The sequence below is a fragment of the Dryobates pubescens genome, chromosome 3 (genome assembly GCF_014839835.1).
Source record: "Dryobates pubescens isolate bDryPub1 chromosome 3, bDryPub1.pri, whole genome shotgun sequence".
In the NCBI taxonomy this organism is placed as follows: Eukaryota; Metazoa; Chordata; class Aves; order Piciformes; family Picidae; genus Dryobates; species Dryobates pubescens.
In genome coordinates, this window is record NC_071614.1 from 4,385,349 (window position 1) to 4,406,418 (window position 21,070).

The following is a 21,070-nucleotide window of genomic DNA, read 5'->3' on the forward strand; positions in this document are numbered from 1 at the left end:
TTACTGTGTTGCTGGTAACCACCCCCCAATAAGCAGTTCAGGAATATCCTGCCATAAAGAAAAGGGCTTTTTCTTCCTCAGGAAATAGACCTCTGAAAGACACAGCATATAAATACCTCCAGAATGGTAGGATTGTAAGCATCTGCTGTTGAAATTCTGGTTATGAATAATGAGGAGGTTCTTCAATCCTTGGTCACCCCTACTGGTTCCTTGTTCTCAGTGATACTTCATAACAAAGGGGTTGGATTAGATGAACTTCAGAGGTCCCTTCCAACCCCTACCTTTCTGTGATACCTTACACAAGCTAATGTTTTCAAGAGGGCATTTTCTCAACACACAATTTTGACTGTCAATTTAGTAGTCCTCTAGCCTTCACGTTAGGTGAAGCGTGGCTGACGTGCTCTCCCAGAGGTCATTTGCAGCTCTGTACATTTTATACAGCTGATTTAAATTGGGTAGTAGAAAAAATACCTTTACTGAGTGAGTGGTTAGGTGTCAGAACAGGATGCTCTAGGAGGTGGTGGAATCACCATGTGTTAAAAAACCAAGTAGATGTGGCACTTCAGGACATGGTGGTGTTGGGTTGGTGGTTGGACTTGATCTTAAAGGTCTTTTCCAACCAAGATGATTCTACGAGTCTGAGAGCTTTTTTCAAAGCTCTGTTCCTTCTCATTGTGACACTGCCATCCCAGCTTCAGACACAAACACAAGATCCTATCTGTGGGGAAGAAGACTTTGCAGCCTTCTTACATTTAAGCTTTTTTATATTGGGAAGCCTTTTATACAGTGACAAGCTGGGACCCCCTTTTTAGATTGCTCTGGGTCTTGGCCCACGTCCCTTGTTCAAGCCTCAGCTAAAAGTGAATTTTTTACAGCTGCTTGAAGTCATTGAGATTTGAAATTTAGAAGTGAAATGCTGACACCACCTTCCCTATTACAGCATTTAGCCGCTTCTGTCATGCCGCAATCAGCCCTGTATTGTAAGTGTCTGTGTTGTGAGCATCTCTGATCTAAACATTTGTTAGCTTAAAATACCAATTCAATTGCAATCCATTATGCTCTGCTCAGAAAACCCATCTGGCTCCAAAGGCTGCTGCCACAAGATGTGCTGCTGCTGCTGCTGTGAAGCCAAAGGATTGATTCTGCCTTTGCTTGCACTGCTCTGCATCTCCAGGAATGGCATTGAAGTAGCTGGAAGTGAATCACCTCAGAGCAGGTGTTGGGGGTGAGTCAGACAGGTGTGAGGCTGCATCATGCACTCTTTCTAATTTGTTTTCCCTTTTTTCCCCCCTCTACCTTCATTATCAAGGAATTGAAATTGAAAGTCTAAAAAACAAAACCCCAAACAACCAAACCCCATCAAAACTAGGAAATGCCTTTGAGGTTTTTTTTTCCTTGAGGAGATGATTGTAACTCCATTTCTTTCCTGCTCAATCACTATTCAAGACACTTTCAGGCATTTCTGAGACAGCTCTTTAAAACAAAACTGACTCTATAGGAGTGGAGAGTAAACCCCTGCTTTCTAAAGGAAATGCCAAGAAAAAGATATAAAATATTCATCACCTAGAAGAATCACTTTCTACTTTTCAGTCTCTTATTGTGCTTGCAGGTGAAAACACCTGATTAAAACCCTCTGGATGAGAGTTTTGGTCTCACAGCATGCCTGTGAGATCTGCCAGGGCTTCAGTGGGTCTGAAGAAAAGACACAGGAAGCCATTTACAGTTTACTGTTGCCTTGGACTCACATTGTGTGTGTTCTGCCTTCTGCTGAGCAAAACCAGCGAAGAGGCCAGTTGCCTAGGAAAGCAGTTCTGGTTTGTGCTATATATAAGTAAGAAAGATGACAAGCTGCTACGAGTACTCGGGGAGTAAATGCTACCATGCCACTTAGGGTCAGGATCAAGAAGATCACCAGAGCTCAATTTTTTTTTTTATGGCTTTGGGGCAGCTTACTCATTAAGCTTCATTACCAAGAGTGACTAACCCAGGAGTTCCAGATGAGCTCTGAATGCCTCTCTGTGGCACAAGAGACCCGAGAAAGATCCAATTTAACTCGATGGGCAACAGGAACATCCCTACCTTTCCAGCCATAATGACGCACTCAAGACATTTTTCCACAGAGCAGGAAAGAGAATCTGAAAGCACCAAAGGCACTCATCAAAACCTGCAAACAGCCTGAAGTTGCATAAGCTTTGGGAGGGCTTTGAGGCAGGGGTGGCAGCAGATGGCTGAAGGAGGGGTACACCCCGTCGCTCGCTTGCCCCTGTGATGGGGACGACAGCAGGGCTCACGAAACAGCCCCTGAGCTACCACATTTTTTAGCACAGCTGAGAACAGTAGGCTGGGAGGGAGGGGGAGAGGCGGTTTGGTTTGTTTAATTTCACAAATTGAAAACTGCAGCGAGGCAGGAGGTTTTCTGTGAGTCATTCGGACGTCCCCACCGCCGGGGACACGGCAGCAGCCTTGCTCAGAGCAATGCTGCAGCTGGCAGAAGGGGCTTGCTGCTGCTGCTGCTGCTCTATGTCACATGTGAGTCCCAAAAGCCCCACGGCCCCAGAGCCCAGCACCTGCAGGATGCTCCCAATCAGTCCCTTGGCCACTCTCTGATCCTGCCATGGGGGTGCTGGGTCCTCCCGGTCACACTGGGTGGGTGCTGCCAGAGGGTGTTGCTGTCAGAGCTCCTGCTAAACCCTCTGACAGTCCCAGATGGCTGCTAGAGGGTGACAGGGAGGACTATTTGTGGCTGTGACAGGAGAGCCACACTGACAGAGGATTCAGTTCATGCTTTTGACTCAATTATGTGAGAGTGGAACAATGTACCTTGGAATGTCCACAGGGTGGGGAAGAGCATGCAGAAGCAGTGTCTGTTAAATGTAACAGACTGGGATCAATAATGATTCAGTAGCCTCATAACAGGATATTGTTCCTGCCCAGGCTATTTAACTCCCCAGAGCACAGTGGCCACCCATGCACAAATGATAGGCTAAATGCCCCAATCCAAACTAAAACTAGAAATTCTCTCCCAACTCTAGCACAACAGCCATTAATGATTTGCTTTTAACTTGAGTTCTGAAGAACAGGATATATTTCACCACTTTATTAACTGACACACTGCAAGAAATAACACCCAAAGGAAAGAAAAAAACCCCAAATAATGTGAAATTTATTGTCATTATAATTTAGCTGAGGAAACTGCAAACTAATAAAGAGGATAGGATTTTATAGGCTTGTATCCCCATTAGGTTAGGTAGAATTTCAAGCCTAACACCAAAGCAAGCTATTTAATAACTCTGTCTAAAGCAATGGACCTGTAATGGTCCTGTTACTTGCTCTGGTGAGAGCTCACCTGGAATGCTGTGTCCAGCTTTGGGGCCCCAACACAAGAGAGACATGGACCTGCTGGAGTGGGTTCAGAAGAGGGCCACAAAGATGATCAGAGGGCTGGAGCACCTCTACGATGGGGACAGGCTGGGAGAGTTGGGGCTGTTCAGCCTGAAGAAGAGAAGGCTCTGAGTGGACCCCAGAGCTACATTTCACCGTCTGAAGGGAACCTACTAGCTGGGGAGAGACTGTTTAGAAGGGCCTGTGGTCTTAGGGGAAGGGGCAATGGTTTGAAATTGGAGCAGGGCAGATTTTGGACATCAGGAGGAAGCTCTTTACAGAGAGTGGTGAAATACTGGAACAGGCTGCTTAGGGATGGAGTTGACCCTGCAGACATTCAAGCTCAGACTTGATGTGACCCTGAGCAGCCTGATCTAGTTGGAGGTGTCCCTGCTGACTGCAGGGGGGAGGTTGGACCAGATGACCTTTGAGGGTCCTTTCCAACCCAATGCAATCTGTGACTCTGTAAAGCCCAGCCCAGTGAATAGTCTTTATTCATGAAAGTAGTCCCACATACTCCAGTGAGAAGGTGCCCACAGGGCTGAGCCTCCTATGCCAGACTGTGACTTTCATTTGAGTCTTGCTGAAGCACTGCCTAGTCATCAATACATGCAAAACTCAGAGCACAAAGCAAGAAAGCCATGGGGTTTGTGTATACTTGCAGTTTGATGCTCATTTGGTGTGTGCATAACAGGAAAACACTGATCCTCATAAAGTAATTGACAGATAAGAAGTTCTCCATAGAAAGAGTCATTGCCCATTGGAATGTGCTGCCCAGGGAGGTGGTGGAGTCACCATCACTGGAGGTGTTTAGGAAGAGACTGGATGGGGTGCTTGGTGCCCTGGTTTAGTTGATTAGATGGTGTTGGATGATAGGTTGGATGCCATGATCTCAAAGGTCTTTTCCAACCTGGTCTGGTCTATTCTATTCTATTCTATTCTATTCCTATTCCTATTCTATTCCTATTCCTATTCTTATTCTATTTCTATTCTATTCTATTTCTATTCCTATTCTATTCATATCCTGCATATCCTGCATGCAACTAAACCTGAACACCACGTGAGACACATTTTACAACACAGAGTCCTACTCTGACCTGCAACTTCCATCTAAAATCACTCTCCAAAAGAACTGTTGGCCACAAAAAGTGATTTTGCAGATAGGCTAAAAGAAGAAGAAAGGAAGGGATGCATCGTGCAGTAAAACAGAAAATGGCTGAAAAAATATCAGTGGTGTGTTTGGACTAAATCTGAACTACTGCATTGGCTCCCCAAAATGAAGCTTACAGGGCTGCTGCTGCATGCTGAAGACTCCCAATTAATTCTCATCTGCGCAGTCTTTGGGCGAGGCACAATCACGACTGAATTTTCTCACGGCTATATCAGAGACAAGAAAGCTTTTTCTGTGCCAAGCATGCATCACTTCTTCCCTCCTACCCCTGAAGTGAAGGTAGCAGTCATAGAAAACACAGCAACCCAAAATGAAACGAGGGGTTTGCTCGTTGGTACATGGGCTTTTAGCACAGCCAAAAGGGAGCAGGAGGATGTGCCACAAACTTTCTGACGTTCCCCAATGGATCAGATTCGGTGTGTAGGCAACGTATCACACTCCCAGAAACTTGTGTCTGGGCTGTCTTTACCACTGTGTATATATTAGCAGCTTTGTGGAGCCACTGTTAAATTTAAAAACCTTGAAAGTAATATTAGGTTGTTGGGGTGGTTGGGGGTTTTTTGCCATTACCCCTAACAGTGAGGAATTTCTCTTCACAATACCTCCAGGCTCATTGTGATCTGAAAGCCTGGACCCATCAGAAGGGAGCAGCTGATGTGCTGGCGGGCATGGCTGCCCTGCAGAGGGGTCTCAGCAGGCTGAGAGGAGCCACAAAAGAAGACCAGCAAAGAACAACTCTCACAGGTTGCTAATATTAACTCAGCATTGAGTTGGGGTTGTTACCCTGGAGTAAAGAAAGTTCAGTGCACTTGAAGAGAAAGAAGAGAAACGCTCACTAATATCTTCCCTGGCTGACTTTCAGAGGTTGAGCTCCTGTACACTGGGTTTGTCATGGATGTGCTGAGAAACAACATCATAGAATTAGAGAATAATAGGATGGTAGGGGTTGGAAGGGAACATCATGCCTTTGCCAACTCCTTTTCTTCCTGCCAATACCTGCCACATCGCATACATTGCCGCCTTCTACATTTACAAGTTGTGGTGAGGTGTCCCACCTACAGAGAGATGGAAAAGACCCCCAAGATCATCATGTCCAACCATTGATCCTAATCTACAAGGTTCACCACTAAACCATATCCCCAAGCACCAGATCCAAATGACCTCTAAACACACTCAGTGATGGTGACTCAACCACCTCCCTGGGCAGCCTATTCCAACATCCAACCAATGATGGATGAATGGATAGGGACAGGACAGCTATCTGGAAATGCAGGATTAGAATAGAATAGGATGGGATGGGATGGGATGGGATGGGATGGGATGGGATAGGATATGATAGGATAGGATAGGATAGGATAGGATAGGATAGGATAGGATAGGATAGGATAGGATAGGATAGGATAGGATAGGATAGGATAGACCAGGTTGGAAAAGACCTTTGAGATCATCGAGTCCAACCTATCACCCAACACCATCTAATCAACAAAACCATGGCACTGAGTGCCCCATCCAGTCTCTTCTTAAACACTTCCAGCCATGGGTGAAGGACACTGTAAGGTTACAAAGAGGGCTCTAGGGTTACAGAAACATCATGGACTTGCAGCCATACCAACTGAAAGGGAGCTGCTATTCAGAGAAGATGCAAATAATGGTGAAAACGGTGTGTGTGTGACTGGAATGACAGGCTGCTGTTTCAGAAAGGGATCCCTGATAAAACAGATTCTGTTTGCATAGGGAATTACCTTGGGGAAAGATAGTGGGTAGCTGTTAAAAGCCTGCTGTAGAACTCCACAGTTAAATGTGGAGATGGATAGAGACGTTCAAGCCGTTATTACAGGGAGGGATTCTGCAGGGAATTGTCTCCCCATGGCACACTCCCATTTCCCAGATACAGACCAGAGAACAAATGCTACTGAAGGCAAATGCTACTCCAGATATTCTGGAGTTTATCAACTGACAGATTTTCTGACAGAAAGCAGGGAGGCTTCTTTCTAAACTTAGTTACAGAAACTACTGAGGTTGTTACAGGACAGCTAATGGTAAAAAATAGCATTGGATCACATCATGTTGGGTTCATTTAAACAGAATGGAGGCCTAAACAAAAATAGAGGTGTTGGTAGGTTTGTCTATCAGATTTTTAACAAAGTGAGTGAAGGCAGCAGAAGCTAATTGTTTGGGGGACTTCTCTGTGGAGGAGACTTGGATTTTCTTTAAGGCAGAAGACAGATGATTTTCTGGAGCTTTTAAACCCTGCAAAGCAGAAACCTTCCACAAAGAGCCTCAAAACCTAGCTGCATGCAAACCCACCTCAGAAATGGTGCCTAGATGGGAATAGAAAAAGGATGATCAGCAATAGAAGCTGTGCCTCTTTCCAATGAGGAATCTTGATCCAGAGCCAGCTGATAGGAAATGAGAACAGAAAGGAAATCTGCACTGCTGTAGGTGGAAACAAAACTCTTAAGCTCCTTATTTTCACTCAGTGCAACCAGAAAACCTCTGTTTCAGGATTCAAAAGAAGGCTGGTGTATCAAATCCTGCTGCTGGTGAGCAGCATCTCAAGTGACTCTCTCCACTCAGAACTGGTTCTATGAGACTGGAAAAGAGGCAGTCTGGGGAATTTCACATGCAAGTGGCTAAAGCAGGACCACAGCTTAGGCTTCTATTCAACACAAAGCTTTAGAGCAGCTTTTAATGCAAAAGTGAATTGAAAATGATGGTAAACATAAAAAAATATGAAAAGTAACAGATCATATGAGCCACAGAGTCTCAGCTAACTTGGTATCTTTCTTTTATAAACCCTTGCTCAAGGAAAAAACCCCAATGTGGCAGCTTTAATCTGTGAAACCTTTGACAGAATGGTGATTACCACACCAAGGGGAAAGGCCTGGTGAAGCTTGAGAAAGCGGAGATTAGTAGAAGGTAGCTAAGGCAGATAAAGGAAGTAGTTAAAGAAAGATAGTGCAGGATTATAGGGGGAAATTCTTGGGCTGGAGGAGGATTACTCTTACCCTTTTCAGTACTGATTATCCTTGAAACCAGTCTTGTCTGGGTGTTTCTCTTAATGACCTTGGTTTCAAAAAGTAATCTACTAATAAGGTTTTCTGGGACATTATTGATGAAGGAAAGGAGAGTGATGTGTGGAAAACAACAGGAATACCTTGAGGCTTGAAAAGTAGAAACGAGATGAAATTTCATTACATGCATTTAGCTGCTAATAATTTATTTAGTTGGGGTTTTTTTTTTGCAGCTTTATCAGTGACATGACACCTGAAGAGCCTGTGTGTTTTAAAAGATGATGAAATAGCCAGGATTAACCAGTGCAATGCCCAAGTGAACAAGGACAAGGTGGTGGAGTCACCGTCCCTGGAGGTGTTCAAGGGGAGATTGGACGTGGCACTTGGTGCCATGGTCTAGTTGTGAGGTCTGTTGGGACAGGTTGGACTTGATGATCCTTGGGGTCTCTTCCAAACTTGGTTATACTGTGATACTGTGATACTGTGACTTGCAATTCTAGATCACACCTAGTGAGATATCACAAAATCACAGAATGGTAGAGCTTGGAAGTGACCTCAAAACCTCATCCAGTCCAACCCCCCTGCCAGAGCAGGAGCACCTATACCAGATCACACAGGAACGCATCCAAGTGGGCTTTGAGTATCTCTAGAGAGGGAGATTCCACAACCTCCCTGGGCAGCCTGTAATGTGGGAGCACTCTGTACAGCCTTGGTCATCCATATTCACCACAGCTGAATTCAGACTGGAACTGCTGAAGGGCAAGTCTATGAAGATAATAAAGAGAATGACAGAACAAGCAGCAGGAGGAAGGACTCTTACTTTCTCATCAACATGTCTCTTATTCCCTAATGCCATCTGTCTATCACAACAGTCCCACTGGGCAGGGGAGAGCAGTGGAGTGCCTTGTCTGGAAGGATGCCCATTTGGGGTGGCTGGTAGCTGCTCCCTAAGAAAAACCCTCACAGTTGAAGCCTGCCTGATTTTCCCTTCTCATTTGTATTTTTTTTCCCCCCAGCATTAAAAAACCCCATAATTATCTGTGAGGTGTTGGCTCTTCTTTTGTGTTTGATTGGAGTAGTGCAATGGATCTGAAGTTCTTACAAGTCAGGACTGAAGGGCAGAAATGGACTTTATAATGGCATGAACCTCATTCCCTTAGGGAACAAGTAGCAAACCAGGGGTGGCACAAGAATAAATAAGGACAGGCTGCTGATGAAATTAAAAAGGCAGAACAGCAGCAGCAGGTCTCTGTGAATCAGAGAATTAAACTTCCAAGTGGTGTATTAGATAGAAAGGGTACAACTAGTTTTAACATCATAAACAAGTTATGAAATGGATTATATGACATGATTGCCTTCAGGAAGTGCTCTCCTGTCCTACCAGAAACAAGAGTGTGCTAGTGTGGGGGCTCTCTCCTAACAAATAAAAGATAACAATTTAAGATATGCAAAAGGGCCTACAGAGCAGTTTAAAAGCCATTTACAGAAGACACAATTACTCCATAGTTTATCATATTTGTTCTTCAGCACTGGAAAAACTTGCTTTGCCAAGCTGCTGGCAGACTCTGTGACTATTGCTTGCCCTGTGACTACTGCTTGCTCTGCTTTTCCTTCCCTCTGGAAGGCTGGGCACCGGACTGCAGTGGTGCAGAACCTTGACAGCGCGGAGCAAACCAGTGGCAGCTTGCCCAGAACTCAAATGCTTCTCCTTATTTCCATACAAATATACACTGAAGTGGCTAAGATTTTACATCAGAACTAATACACACTGAAGTGGATAAGATTTTACATCAGAATTCTTTTTCTTTTCTTTCTTTCTTTCTTTACTTTTTTAATGTATTATTTCAAGGGCACTGCAAAGGTAGGCAGCAGTTTACAGAGCAATCCAAAATTGCTGTGAAGGTTAAAGAGCAAGAAAAAAAGAAAAGCCAGGTAAATGCATAGCTTTGTCCTCACAAATTTTAAAGCCCTAAATGAATTTCAGTTTATTGCACTGATATGAAAGGAGTTTGAATTCCTGATGCACGAGGATCAGCTTTGCCAGAGGATTTTTTAATGAACTGGCTAACACAATTTCCTTCTGCCAGATAAAGTTAGGACCTATCAGCCATGCCATAAGTGCAAGCAACTTCTTGTTCAGCTCAGGCAGAAAACAGCATTTTGTTTGGAGTAGAGAGACTGGAGGTTGGTGTCACTGTGAGCCGCTGGCTGCCGTGTCAGCAGATGAGCAGTGCAGGAGTTTCCAACAGGGCTGGGAGAAAATGGGAAGATGGTTGGCCAGAGAGATTTCAAGGGAATGCAGTTTCAGCAGTACTCAGCAGCTCTGTGGCAGCGTGGTGACTTCAGAGGAACTTGATGAATTTATAAATTCACAAATGGGATGGAAGGGACCTTCAAAGGTCATCTTGTCCAAACCCCTGCACTCAGCAGGGACACCTCCAACTAGATCAGGCTGCACAGGAACACATCAAGCCTGATCTTGGATGTCTCCAGGGATGGGGCCTCAACCACATTCCTGGGCAGCCTGTTCCAGTATTTTACCACTCTTATAGAACAGAACCTCCTTATGTCCAACATAAATCTACCCTGCTCCAGTTTCAAACTACTGCCTCTCATCCTACCACTGCAAGCCCTTCTATGCAGTCCCTCCCCAGCCTTCCTGTAGACTCTCTTCAGATAGTTATAAGGTGTCCCTGGAGCCTTCTCTTCCCCAGGCTGAACAAACCAATTTTTTTCAGCTTGCCTTCACAGGAGAGGTGCTGCAGCTCTCTGATCACTTTTGTGACCTTCCTCTGGACCTGCTCCATCAGGTCCATGTCTCCATTGTGTTGGGGAGGCCCCAGAGCTGGGACACAATGCTCTAAGTGAGGTCTCACAGGAGCAGAATGGAGTAGCAGAGTCACCTTTCTCGATCTGCTGGCCCATTTTGCTTCCACACTACTGTCAGTCTATGTTAAGAACTGATACAAACTTTGATTAGACTTTGATTAAACTTTGATAGAGACTTTGATTAACACTACTGTATGGAGAAGCCAGAACAACCCCCCCAGGGGCTGAGGAAGAAAATTGTCAAGTGCTGACTAGCCAGCATAACATGCAGTAAACAGGAATGAGAAGCTGATCTATAATTTAAACAATGTGTTAATTAATACAGCATTAACAACGGAATCTGTGGTAAATCCAGGGAGTAATCTTGCCTATCTGCTCATCTAGGAGCAGCTAGAACACCATGCCCTTGACTAAGATGATAGTCACTGTATGCTAACTGATGGGAGTCTCTCTCCAATCAGAAGATCAGCAGGATCCTTTGCTTGCTGTTTTTTACTAACTTTAAGATGGGAATGCTTTCTAAAATGGAATGGTGTAGTGAGGAAACAGAAGGATGTACAAGGAGACTGCCAAGGGATGACTGCCAGGCTATGAGTGCTGAGTTGATGCACATTGGTACACAATTCCTGCTAGAAGTTCACACTCTAGCTTTTTAATTCAAGCTTGGAGAGTTCAGGCAAGCACTAAAGAATCCTTGTGATGATTCCTCTGGGCTTTTGAAGTGGCCCTCAAGTGGTGGTGTATGGGACACAGAGGGAAGGGTTTGCATAGACTGAGTAATAATTTTCTTGCTCTTCATAGGATTGCAGGTACCTGCCTGTATATGTTTCTTACCTTGATTAGCAGGGCTTGAGGACTGAAACAAGAAATAATCCACACCTAGCTAACACCCATTACAGAACAGGGAACCTTCAGTCACGCCAACAGCATTCTCCTGGTGGGAAGGATGCTGTTTTGGTGCATTTGGAATGGAAAAGATACCATTTCATGAATAAAGCTTTTAACAGCTCTTCTTTCTGGTCATTAATGGCTTGAAATTAGAAATACCCTGCTTATAGCCCAAGACTTTTCCAGTATCATTCATTTCCCATGCTCTATTTGTGGTTTGTGACAGAAGTATACTTTAAGAAGGTGGAGCAGTGATGGCACTTATCAACTGTCATGATAACTGGGGCCTGTGGGGGACAGAGAGCTAAAAGAACAATAATAAAAACCAAGTAGCATTCTCTGAGCAAATAAAATCAATCCAACACTCTGTTTATTGATCCATGCTGGCAATAGCTATAACAGGCTCAGTGGATGGACAGCTGGCTGGAGCACAGAACTTATGGCTAGGTCCTTTAAAACACCCAGCTGTAGCACAGCAGCCCTGAGAGAAATTATGCTTTCCTTATGCAGCTCACAGCAGCTCTCCCATCCTATAGTGCAACACATTATTCCCAACATTTCATTAAAAAAGGAGAGAGAACAGAAGAGATTTTCACAGCTGGCAATGTACTAAAACATCCCAGCTTTCATCAGGGGAATATAATGGTACTACTGTTTAAGAAATGCTGCAACCTTGTTTAATTTTCTTAGCTCTTTTCAGTGGGGCCTTTTCTCCTTGGAAGATGGGGAAAAAAATAGAGGAAGAGAGGATAAGTAAATATTTTCAGCCTTCTCAGGTGGAATCCATAATTAGGGCTTTATTCCTTTCTGCCTTCTGATACATAGATTTCACCAAGCTGATTGCAGGCTTCAGGAACCATTTTTGCCTTTTAAATGGAAGCATTTCAGGTTTTCCTCTAATTAACAACCACTTGCAGAGTACATCACAGGCTTAGTGCCTACTCACCAGCCACATTTCTCATAGACAGCTCTGTTATTGCACTGAAATGAGGGCAAGAGGCCTTCTGTATTAATAGTTTATGAAGACAGCTGAATTAGAGCTGACCATACAGTATTCTGGCTATCTTCTCCTCCTAAGCCTTTCTCTCTAGAGTTTATTTTTTCTGGGGGGACAATGCTTCTTGAAGTGATAATATCTTCTCCTGACTGATAATGGTTTGGACTGGTTGGTGTGGGGCAGCTTCATTTTGAGACATAGCTGTAGGAAATGCTCAGGCAACCTTCCTTGTACAGAGCACCAACTAATTAAAACAGAAACTTTAGCTTTCTTTTCCCCTTAGGGTGACAGAGTTTTAGATCTAAAGAAACAAAACCCAAAAACACAGGAAGCAGGGCAGCTGTTATTAGACATCAGTTCAAAGGGGAGGTAAATGAAAAGCCTCTGATTTATCCACAGGAAACTGCCCAGGATCAAGGTCTTCAATCAGAAACCCACTTTATTCCCAGTCCTTTTTCACCCCCATCAGTCTCACTGCATGTAACTCACAAGCAGCTAACTAGACCCAGAGCCTCTTGGAGCAAGGTGCTGCCACAGTTTTATGTGCAGTGTGCAAGGCACATGAATCATTTCTTAGAAACAAATGGCAAAACTGTTGCAGTTCCTTCCTCCTTCTGTCTCTTTGCTCCCCCCCCCATGACATTTGTGTCACCTTCTGGATCCCCAGTTCTCATTTACCTTTTTCCCTTGCCAATAATTTCTGCCTAGGCACATCCATAAGGCAGAACAGTGGTGCAATATGAAAGGAAAGATATCAGGTAAGCAAAGGCAGTGCTGCAAAAGCAACAGTGAGGAGATATTCTTACACCTGTATCACTGACTTACAACCCCTATGGCAGGACATAGAAACATAGAATCAATAAGGTTGGAAAAGACCTCAGAGATCATCAAGTGCAACCTGTCACCCAACACCTCATGACTACTAAACCATGGCTTCAAGTGCCACATCCAGTCCCCTCTTGAACACCTCCAGGCATGGTGACTCCACCACCTCCCTGGGCAGCACATTCCAGCGGCTAACAACTCTCTCTGTGAAGAACTTTCTCCTCACCTCCAGCCTAAACCTCCCCTGGCACAGCTTGAGACTGTGTCCTCTTGTTCTGGTGCTGATGCACATGCCTTCACCATTTTGAAGAATAAATCACAGTTGCTGAAAGCACCAACCTTAGGAGGAGACCCAGGGCCTAAAGGAATGAGCACTGTTGTAGTGTTCAGGAGCTAACTTTTATCACTTCAGATGAACACAACCAAGGACTGATGGACATGTGTGCCACAGACACGGACACTCTCTTCACAGAATAGTTGTTTTCTGGTTTTGCATAGTACCACATGAACCTCATTACTGCAGTTGGAGGGGTTTGAACATCCAGAGGAAGAAGGGCAATAGTCTGACTGAGGCAATGTTCACATCGACCCAGTGGATAATCAGAAGAGCTCCATTGTTACAAGGACGCGCAGAAAGCAAGGCATTATAAATCCTACCCAGAAACCAAGGCCAGCAAGGAAGGCTGAAAAAGCAACAACACAGCCTTTCCTGAGAGAGTCATTGTTAACAGCTTCATAGCAGCTAGCAGGCAGGATCAGCTCGAGCGTGAGGCACACAGCAGTCCGAAGGAAGGCTAGCTATGAAGGCACAGAAATGACATCTCCATAGCGTGACACGACCCAAACAGATTCAATGAACTCCTACCTTGGAGAGCCTGGAGCGTCCGAGTCTGTACGACAATGCAGAGTTGCAGGACCAGCTGTGGTGCACTTTCCAGGAAGGTGGCTAGCAAATGCAGCATGCTCACATCTGCATACTCATACACCATCTTCCAATAGAACCTCCACCGGTCATTCTCTCCGCTCCGCCGACTCCGGATACCCAAGTAGATTGTGTGAAAATACCTAGAAATAAAAGAGAGACAGGTGTAACAGGAATGCAGGGGGTGATATTTTGCAGGTAACACATCTGCACCAACCATTTATTTATTTATTTATTTTCCAGTGCTGAGGGAGCTGGGTCTCTTTAGCTTGAAGAAGAAGAGGCTGAGGGGTAACCTGATTCATGCTTATAAAGACGTGAAAGGCGGTGTCAGGAGGATGAAGCCAGTGGTGTCCAGTGATAGGACAAGGGCCAATGGGTGCAGGCTGCAAGATAGGCAACTCCATGTGAAGTTTTTCTCTGTGAGGGTCACAGGACACTGGAAGAGGTTGCCCAGAGAGGTTATGGAGTCTCCTTCTCTGGAGACATTCAAAACCCACCTGAGTGCATTCCTGTGTGACCTACTGTAGGTGATCCTGCTCTAGCAGGGAGGTTGGACTCGATGATCTTTTGAGGTCCCTTCCAACCCCTATCATTCTGTGATTCTGTAAAAGCTTAGCATTGTCTTACTTGTTAAACAGCATTCAAAGCCTTAGTTTTCTGAAACGAACTGTAAGGGGGAGGTGGTGATTACATGGCTTCCCTCAAATTATGTGAGGGAAAAAAAAGAAGCTGATTCTGCAAGGATTTCTACCCAGAACCTGCAAGGAGCTGCATTCCTTTCTGTGAGGCTCTATATGGACTTGGAAGACCAACTGTACTGCAAGGCTGAGGTGGTCTTAGCCTGGAGCCCTGATATAGCTGAGCTCATTGTCTTGCTTTTCCACCCATTTAGCACACTGCATATCATATTTCAGATACTGCCAAATATATGCTGCTTTTTCCTCATAGTTTGATTATTTTAGGAAGAGAGAAGGTGTAGCTGTGAGTTCCTATTTTAGGAGGAGCAGAGATCTGGCTGTGGGTTCCCTTGGTGATTAGAAATGAGTCACTACGATAGCTCCCGTGCAGCAGCAGCAGTAAGAAGCAGCAGGAGGCAAGAGCCCAACAGGCTGCTGCTGCTTACAGGAGGAACAACTAAGATGAGAGCAGGGACAGTCAGAAAGCACATGTGAGCTCTGACGGCCTGTGCAAGCAGCACAAAAACACCTGGAGACCAGCCAGTTAAACAGATTGCACTGAGTGCAGGAGAAATGAGTGGCTTCAGAAAGCAAGGGTCACAGGATCACAGGAGGTTAGGGGTGAGAAGGGACCTCCAGAGGTCATTGAGACCAACTCCCCTTCCAGAGCAGGACCATAGAATCCAGCACACAGGTTGCAAAGGAATGCATCCAGATGGGTCTTGAATGTCTCCAGAGAAGGAGACTCCACAACCCCTCTGGGGAGCCTGCTCCAGTGCTCTGTGACCCTCACAGTGAAGAAGTTCCTCCTCATGTTGAGATGGAACCTCCTGCACTGTAGTTTATATCCATTGCCCCTTGTCTTATCCCAGGGTGCAACTGAGCAGAGCCTGTCCCCTCCCTCTTGACACTCAGCTCTCAGGTATTTATAAACAGTGATCAGGTCCCCTCTCAGTCTTCCCTTCTCCAGACTAAAGAAGACTTCTGACGACCAAGCCACCCGGCTGCTGTGATGCTGTTCATGATCCTCACAGAGCCTGTAGTGGTCTTCTATGACACACCTGTGTCACAGCACAGGGATCACTCTGGGTGGCCTCTGATCTGCTCTCTGTTATTCTGTGTCAGAAAGTCTCAGCTCCCACCTTGTTCCTACAATTTTAGTTCAAAACTAATTAAGCCTGGCTGAACACCACCCCCCTTCCCCCCAGTCTTGACTTAATGAAAACCTCTGACAATTAAGACACTGTCTTGCACTAGGGTGCTGTGCATCCTACTGGAGTGCTCTGTTGGGTTGCTAACTGACGTGGGTCTCTGATTCTCTTTTTTCCCAACATATCTTCCACATTCTGGTCTTGAAAGCATTCCCTCAGGATCTTTTTCATATGTTTTCACAGCCCTTTTGTATTTTTTGTTAGCTTAACATTTCCAATAAGAAGAAAAAAAATTAGCAAGTTCTAACACTTCCAGTAGAAGTAGTTCCAACTGGCTAAAATAAAACACCTCAGTATTACTCTTCTCTTCCTTTTCACTACTGCTTGTTAAAACTCCCCTTTTTTTCCCCACAACTGATGGGGCATGGTGAATTGGGGAACCTCTTTTCACACAGACTGCATGCAACCTATCATCCCTCTTCTGTTCAGTTGTGACTTTGGAGGAGTCTTTTGCTGATGAAAGGATTTTTCTTGGCCTCTGACTGGCAAACAGCCCAAGACTCAGCTGCTCCTTTGAAGACTGTCCACTGTGCTTGTACCCAATGGACCCTTGTCCCCAACACGCACCACCGCACAGCAGCTGCTTTATGCACCAAACAAAACCAGGGAGCAGCAGAGAGAAAGAGCTGAGAGGCCAGATCTAAGCCTGCAGCATTTCTCTTGACAACACACATCACAGCAATAGAAAAGAAAAACACATTAAAATCACATTCAAATTAAAATCACACCAGGTGGCTTTGAATTTTATCAAAGTCCCGTGTGGGAGTGAAGCAGCAATGAGGCGCTCAGAGGCTGAGACCACAGAGGTACAGTAAACAAGACACCAACACTGCTCCTTCTGCAGAACACTGAGCAAGTCTGCATGGGTCAGGGTAAGATGGGATAACAGGGGCTCTCCAGTGTCCTCAGGGCCAGGTAAAGTGAAATGGCCTGCAGCTCAGACGTGCAAGAAGCCACTAAATTGGAAAAGTCAGCTTCTGCTGCACAGTTCAGCTACTGGGGTCCCTCAGACCCCCAGGTTCTCAGTCACAATCAGGTTAACGGTTCCTAGACCTCCCATTAGTGTCCTGCAGCACAACAGCGCCAGGTAAAGTTGGGTTTCCTTCTGCAGTTTGCTTTGCAGATGAGGTTTGGATTGGATAGGATAGGATGGGATGGGATGGGATGGAATGGAATGGAATGGAATGGAATGGAATGGAATGGAATGGAATGGAATAGGGTTTGATAGGATAGGACAGAATAGGATTCGATAGGATAGAATAGGACAGGATAGGATAGAATAGAATAGAGCAGGTTGGGGTTTGCTTGGCCTGCCTCTCATGTCCTCCCAAGGGGCACACCTGGGAACATGGCACACAGAAAGGGTAGGCAGCATCTTCAGCATCCTGCTTTTGAGACCTCTCTAAACCTCACTGCAAATACCTAAAGCAGCTCTAGGTTGTGCCAGGAGGCCCTAGCTCTGCCAGCAGAGCCATCTGCAACTTCAGTTCTACAGCATTTGTGCATAAAACAAACAAACAAAAAAATATCCTTTTCCCATTATAAAAATGACATGCTGTGCCTGGCAGTGTCCCTCAGGATTCTTTACCTGCTCTGCAGAGTGGTTGTGCATGGCAAATATGTTGTGATTAATGAACCCTTACGGAAATATTTCCTCTCCCATTGCACTTTATTGTGAAACACTGGCAGTGAGTTATTGGAGGCTGGGGAATCATTGCTCTTTGTCTACTTAGCTCTCTACAACTTAGACACAAGAGGCTGAGGAGGAAGATACTTTCTCTTCTGACACACTAGGGACCAAACTTCAGCCTAGGGTGGTACTCTCTTTTTTGTCCTACCAATTGTGGCCCAATTAATTGCAGGCTGAAACGAGCATTTACACACATAATTACTGTCACTGATTTATAGGCACAATCAGGTGATTAGACAGCCAAACATTCTCGTTTGCATCCACAATTAATTGGGCCAGCAATTGATGTTAGGTGTGCAAATTAGGAGTTATTAAAGTAAAAAGATGTTCTCATAAAATGCTTCATATATCAAAGAAACTTTTCCCCCCTCTTTTTTCCCCCTAGTGAAATAGAATGGGGGGGGGAGGGTAGGGGGGGGAATAAATGGGAGAAAGAGCTTTTCTTTTTGTGGTTTCTAAAGATAGCTTCACACTGCAGTAATGACACATTCCATCCTTTACATATACATGCATTATGTAATTGCATCTTAGAATCCCTCACGGGAGCCCTATTGTCAGCAAATGTTAGACAGACACTCAGGGGTAGTTCCTGCCCCAAAGAGGTTTTGTAGTTTTGGTCTTCTTGTACCATTTTTTGGTGGCAAGTCACATTTTTCTGTGAGTCCAGGTTGTGGCTCTTCCTTCCAGTTATTCCAGAAAGATATAGGAAGAAGTAATAACAGCTCTGCCCTAGAAAATACCTCAGGTTCATGGCAGGGTAAACTGATGCCAACGAACCTGAAAGAGCAGATGTGCAAGTTATTATTTAGGTTGTGATTGCATCCAGAGGCCTCAGCTACAGCTTTGTGCAGGTGCTGTACAAATGCACAAAAATTGCCCACCTCTTGCCCCAAAGAGTATTTAACTGCCATGAAAGAAAAAGAAATGACAAGGAGTGGAGAAGTCAGAGCTGGAGCACCAGAGGAAGAAAGGCAAAAGCAGATGGAACGGGAAGCACAGTACCAATGCTGCCACCTCATAAAGCAGCTACTTCAGCCAAAGAAACCAGGATTGTTCATTCAAGTTTCTGCTTTCACTAGAAAAGTTAATAAGTAAAAAACTCCATCCTCCAAAAACACCTCCATAAGTTCACAGGTGTACAGACTGCATCAGGTTGGAAGGGACCCTCAAAGATCACCTGGTTCAACCCCCCTGGAAGTCAGCAGGCATACCTCCAACTCGATCAGGCTGCCCAGGAGCACACCAAGTCTGAGCTTGAATGTCTCCTGGGATGAGGCCTCAACCACATCCCTGGACAGCCTGTACAGAATTTCTTCCTAATGTCCAACCTTAATCTGCCCTGCTCCAAAGCTGGTGAGGGGTTTGGAGTACAAGCCCTCTGAGGAGAGGCTGAGGGAGCAGGGGTTGTTTAGCCCGGAGGAGGCTCAGGGCAGACCTTATTGCTGTCTACAACTACCTGAAGGGAGGTTGTAGCCAGTGGGGTTTGGTCTCTTCTCTCAGCACCAGAACAAGAGGACACAGTCTCAAGCTGTGTCAGGGAAGGTTTAGACTGGATGTTAGGAAGAAATTCTTCATAGTGAGAGTGATTGGCCATTAGAATGTGCTGCCCAGGGAGGTGGTGGAGTTGCCATCACTGGAGGTGTTTAGAAGGAGACTTGATGGGGTGCTTGGTGCCATGGTTTAGTTGATTAGATGGTGTTGGACGCAATGATCTCAAAGGTCTCTTCCAACCTAGTCTGGTCTATTCTATTCTATTCTAATTTCAAACCATTGCCCCTCATCCTGTCAGCGCAAGCTGTGCTAAACAGTCCCTCCCTGCCTCCCAGCAGGTCTCCTTCAGATAGTGAAATGTAGCTATAAGGTCTCCCCAGAGCTTTCTCTTCTCCAGGCTGAACAATCCCAATTGTTTCAGCCTGTCTTCACAGGAGAGGTGCTGCAGCCCTCTGATCATCTTTTTGATGCTCCAAGTTTACATGCCAGGCAGCATACACTGAGATACTTACATTTGAAATACTTCTGGTGACACACCAAGTACATAATTAAAGCTTGCCCAATTGTGCCTTTAATTGAGATGTGGCAGGGCAATTACATGATAATACCAAATATTTATAGGAGTGCTTTCCAGTTTTAAAGTGCTTTACAAACATTCATTGATTAATTGGGATGAATGTAAATAATCTCACAGGGTTCATTCCCCAGGAGTTGGCAGCTGACCAACCCAACACCTTTCGGCAGAAGCAAGGCAGAGCTTTAACTCAGCAGACTCAGAACACCTTACTCTATGGGGACAGGCTGAGAGAGCCAGATCTGTGCAGCCTGGAGAAGAGTGTGCTCCAGGGAAAACTTATAGCAGCCTTCCAGTGCTTGAAGTGGGCTACAGGAAAGCTGGGGAGGACTATTTACAAGAGCTTCTAGTGACAGGATGAGAAGGAATGGATTGAAGCTTGAGGAGGGCAGATTCAGACTGGAGATTAGGAAGAAGTTCTTTCTAGTGAGGCAGGTGAGACAATGGAACAGGTTGTCCAGGAAAGCTGTGGATGTCCCCTCCCTGGAGGTGTTCAAGGGATGGTTGGATGAGGCCTTGAGCAACCTGGGCTAGTGAAAAGTGTCCCTGCCCATGGCAAGGACTTTGGAACTAGATGAGAATCTTGAGGTCCCTTCCAACCCTGACAATTCTATGATTCTATGATTTTTCAGCATTCTGAGCATCTCACCTCAAAGTCTGCAATTTCCCCTTACCTCCTTTCTTGCAGCCCCCAACATATGGCAAATTTGAAGCTAAAAGTTGCTACTTTAGAGAGTAGGAAGAGTTATGTTCAACTGCTCTCCACTTAGTGTGCACAAGCAGTGCAAAGCCACATGCAAGTCCAGCCTGACTATGGCTCTGAGCACTTCTTGCTACAGGTTTTCACCTATCTGATGGTGATAGACACAGCTCTAGCAAAAAGTCTTCAGCTTAGAAGTGTCAAAGGCTCCTTTGCTGCTATGTTCTTAATACAAGAAGTCCTCAGGATGATCCACATTTGCATTCTCTGGAAAAATGGAAACATTCTGATTTTAAGCCTCATGTAGTCCATATTTATTACAATTGCCTAAGTCAGTAGAGGACATTTGCTTATGCTACATATCCACTGCAACGTCGGGGAGAGGATCAGAAGGCATTAATGGCTACTTGCAGCAGTGCCAGACATTTGTTCTGCTGCCTAATGTGCCCCTGCATCAAACAGCACATTAAACAATTTAGCCATACCATAAACAGTTGTTCTTTCTGCATTTGAGGTGTGGAGAATAAAAAACCCACTACTGCAGAGCTAAAGAACAGGAGAATAAACAGCAATTCAGATAAGTGATATTTTCTTCTGTTGCTTAGTTACCAGAGAAAACTTAACTGTATTTGTATCTCAACAGTGTTTGCCTTGTTAAATAACAACAGATTGTTCTATTTTGCTTCTTATGTGCCTT

At 45.0% G+C, this 21,070-nt stretch overlaps 1 protein-coding gene across 1 annotated transcript in view; it reads right to left on the reverse strand.

Moving 5' to 3' along the window:
* The window catches only part of XKR4 (XK related 4), a 65,508-nt gene extending 51,345 nt beyond the window's left edge, over positions 1-14,163 (reverse strand). Inside the window, exon 1 of the mRNA XM_009904122.2 lies at positions 13,971-14,163. Within this exon, the coding sequence (XP_009902424.1) occupies positions 13,971-14,094 (124 nt within the window). The 5' untranslated portion in view covers positions 14,095-14,163. The remainder of the gene's footprint in view (positions 1-13,970) is intronic.
* Positions 14,164-21,070: the final 6,907 nt, after the last annotated feature.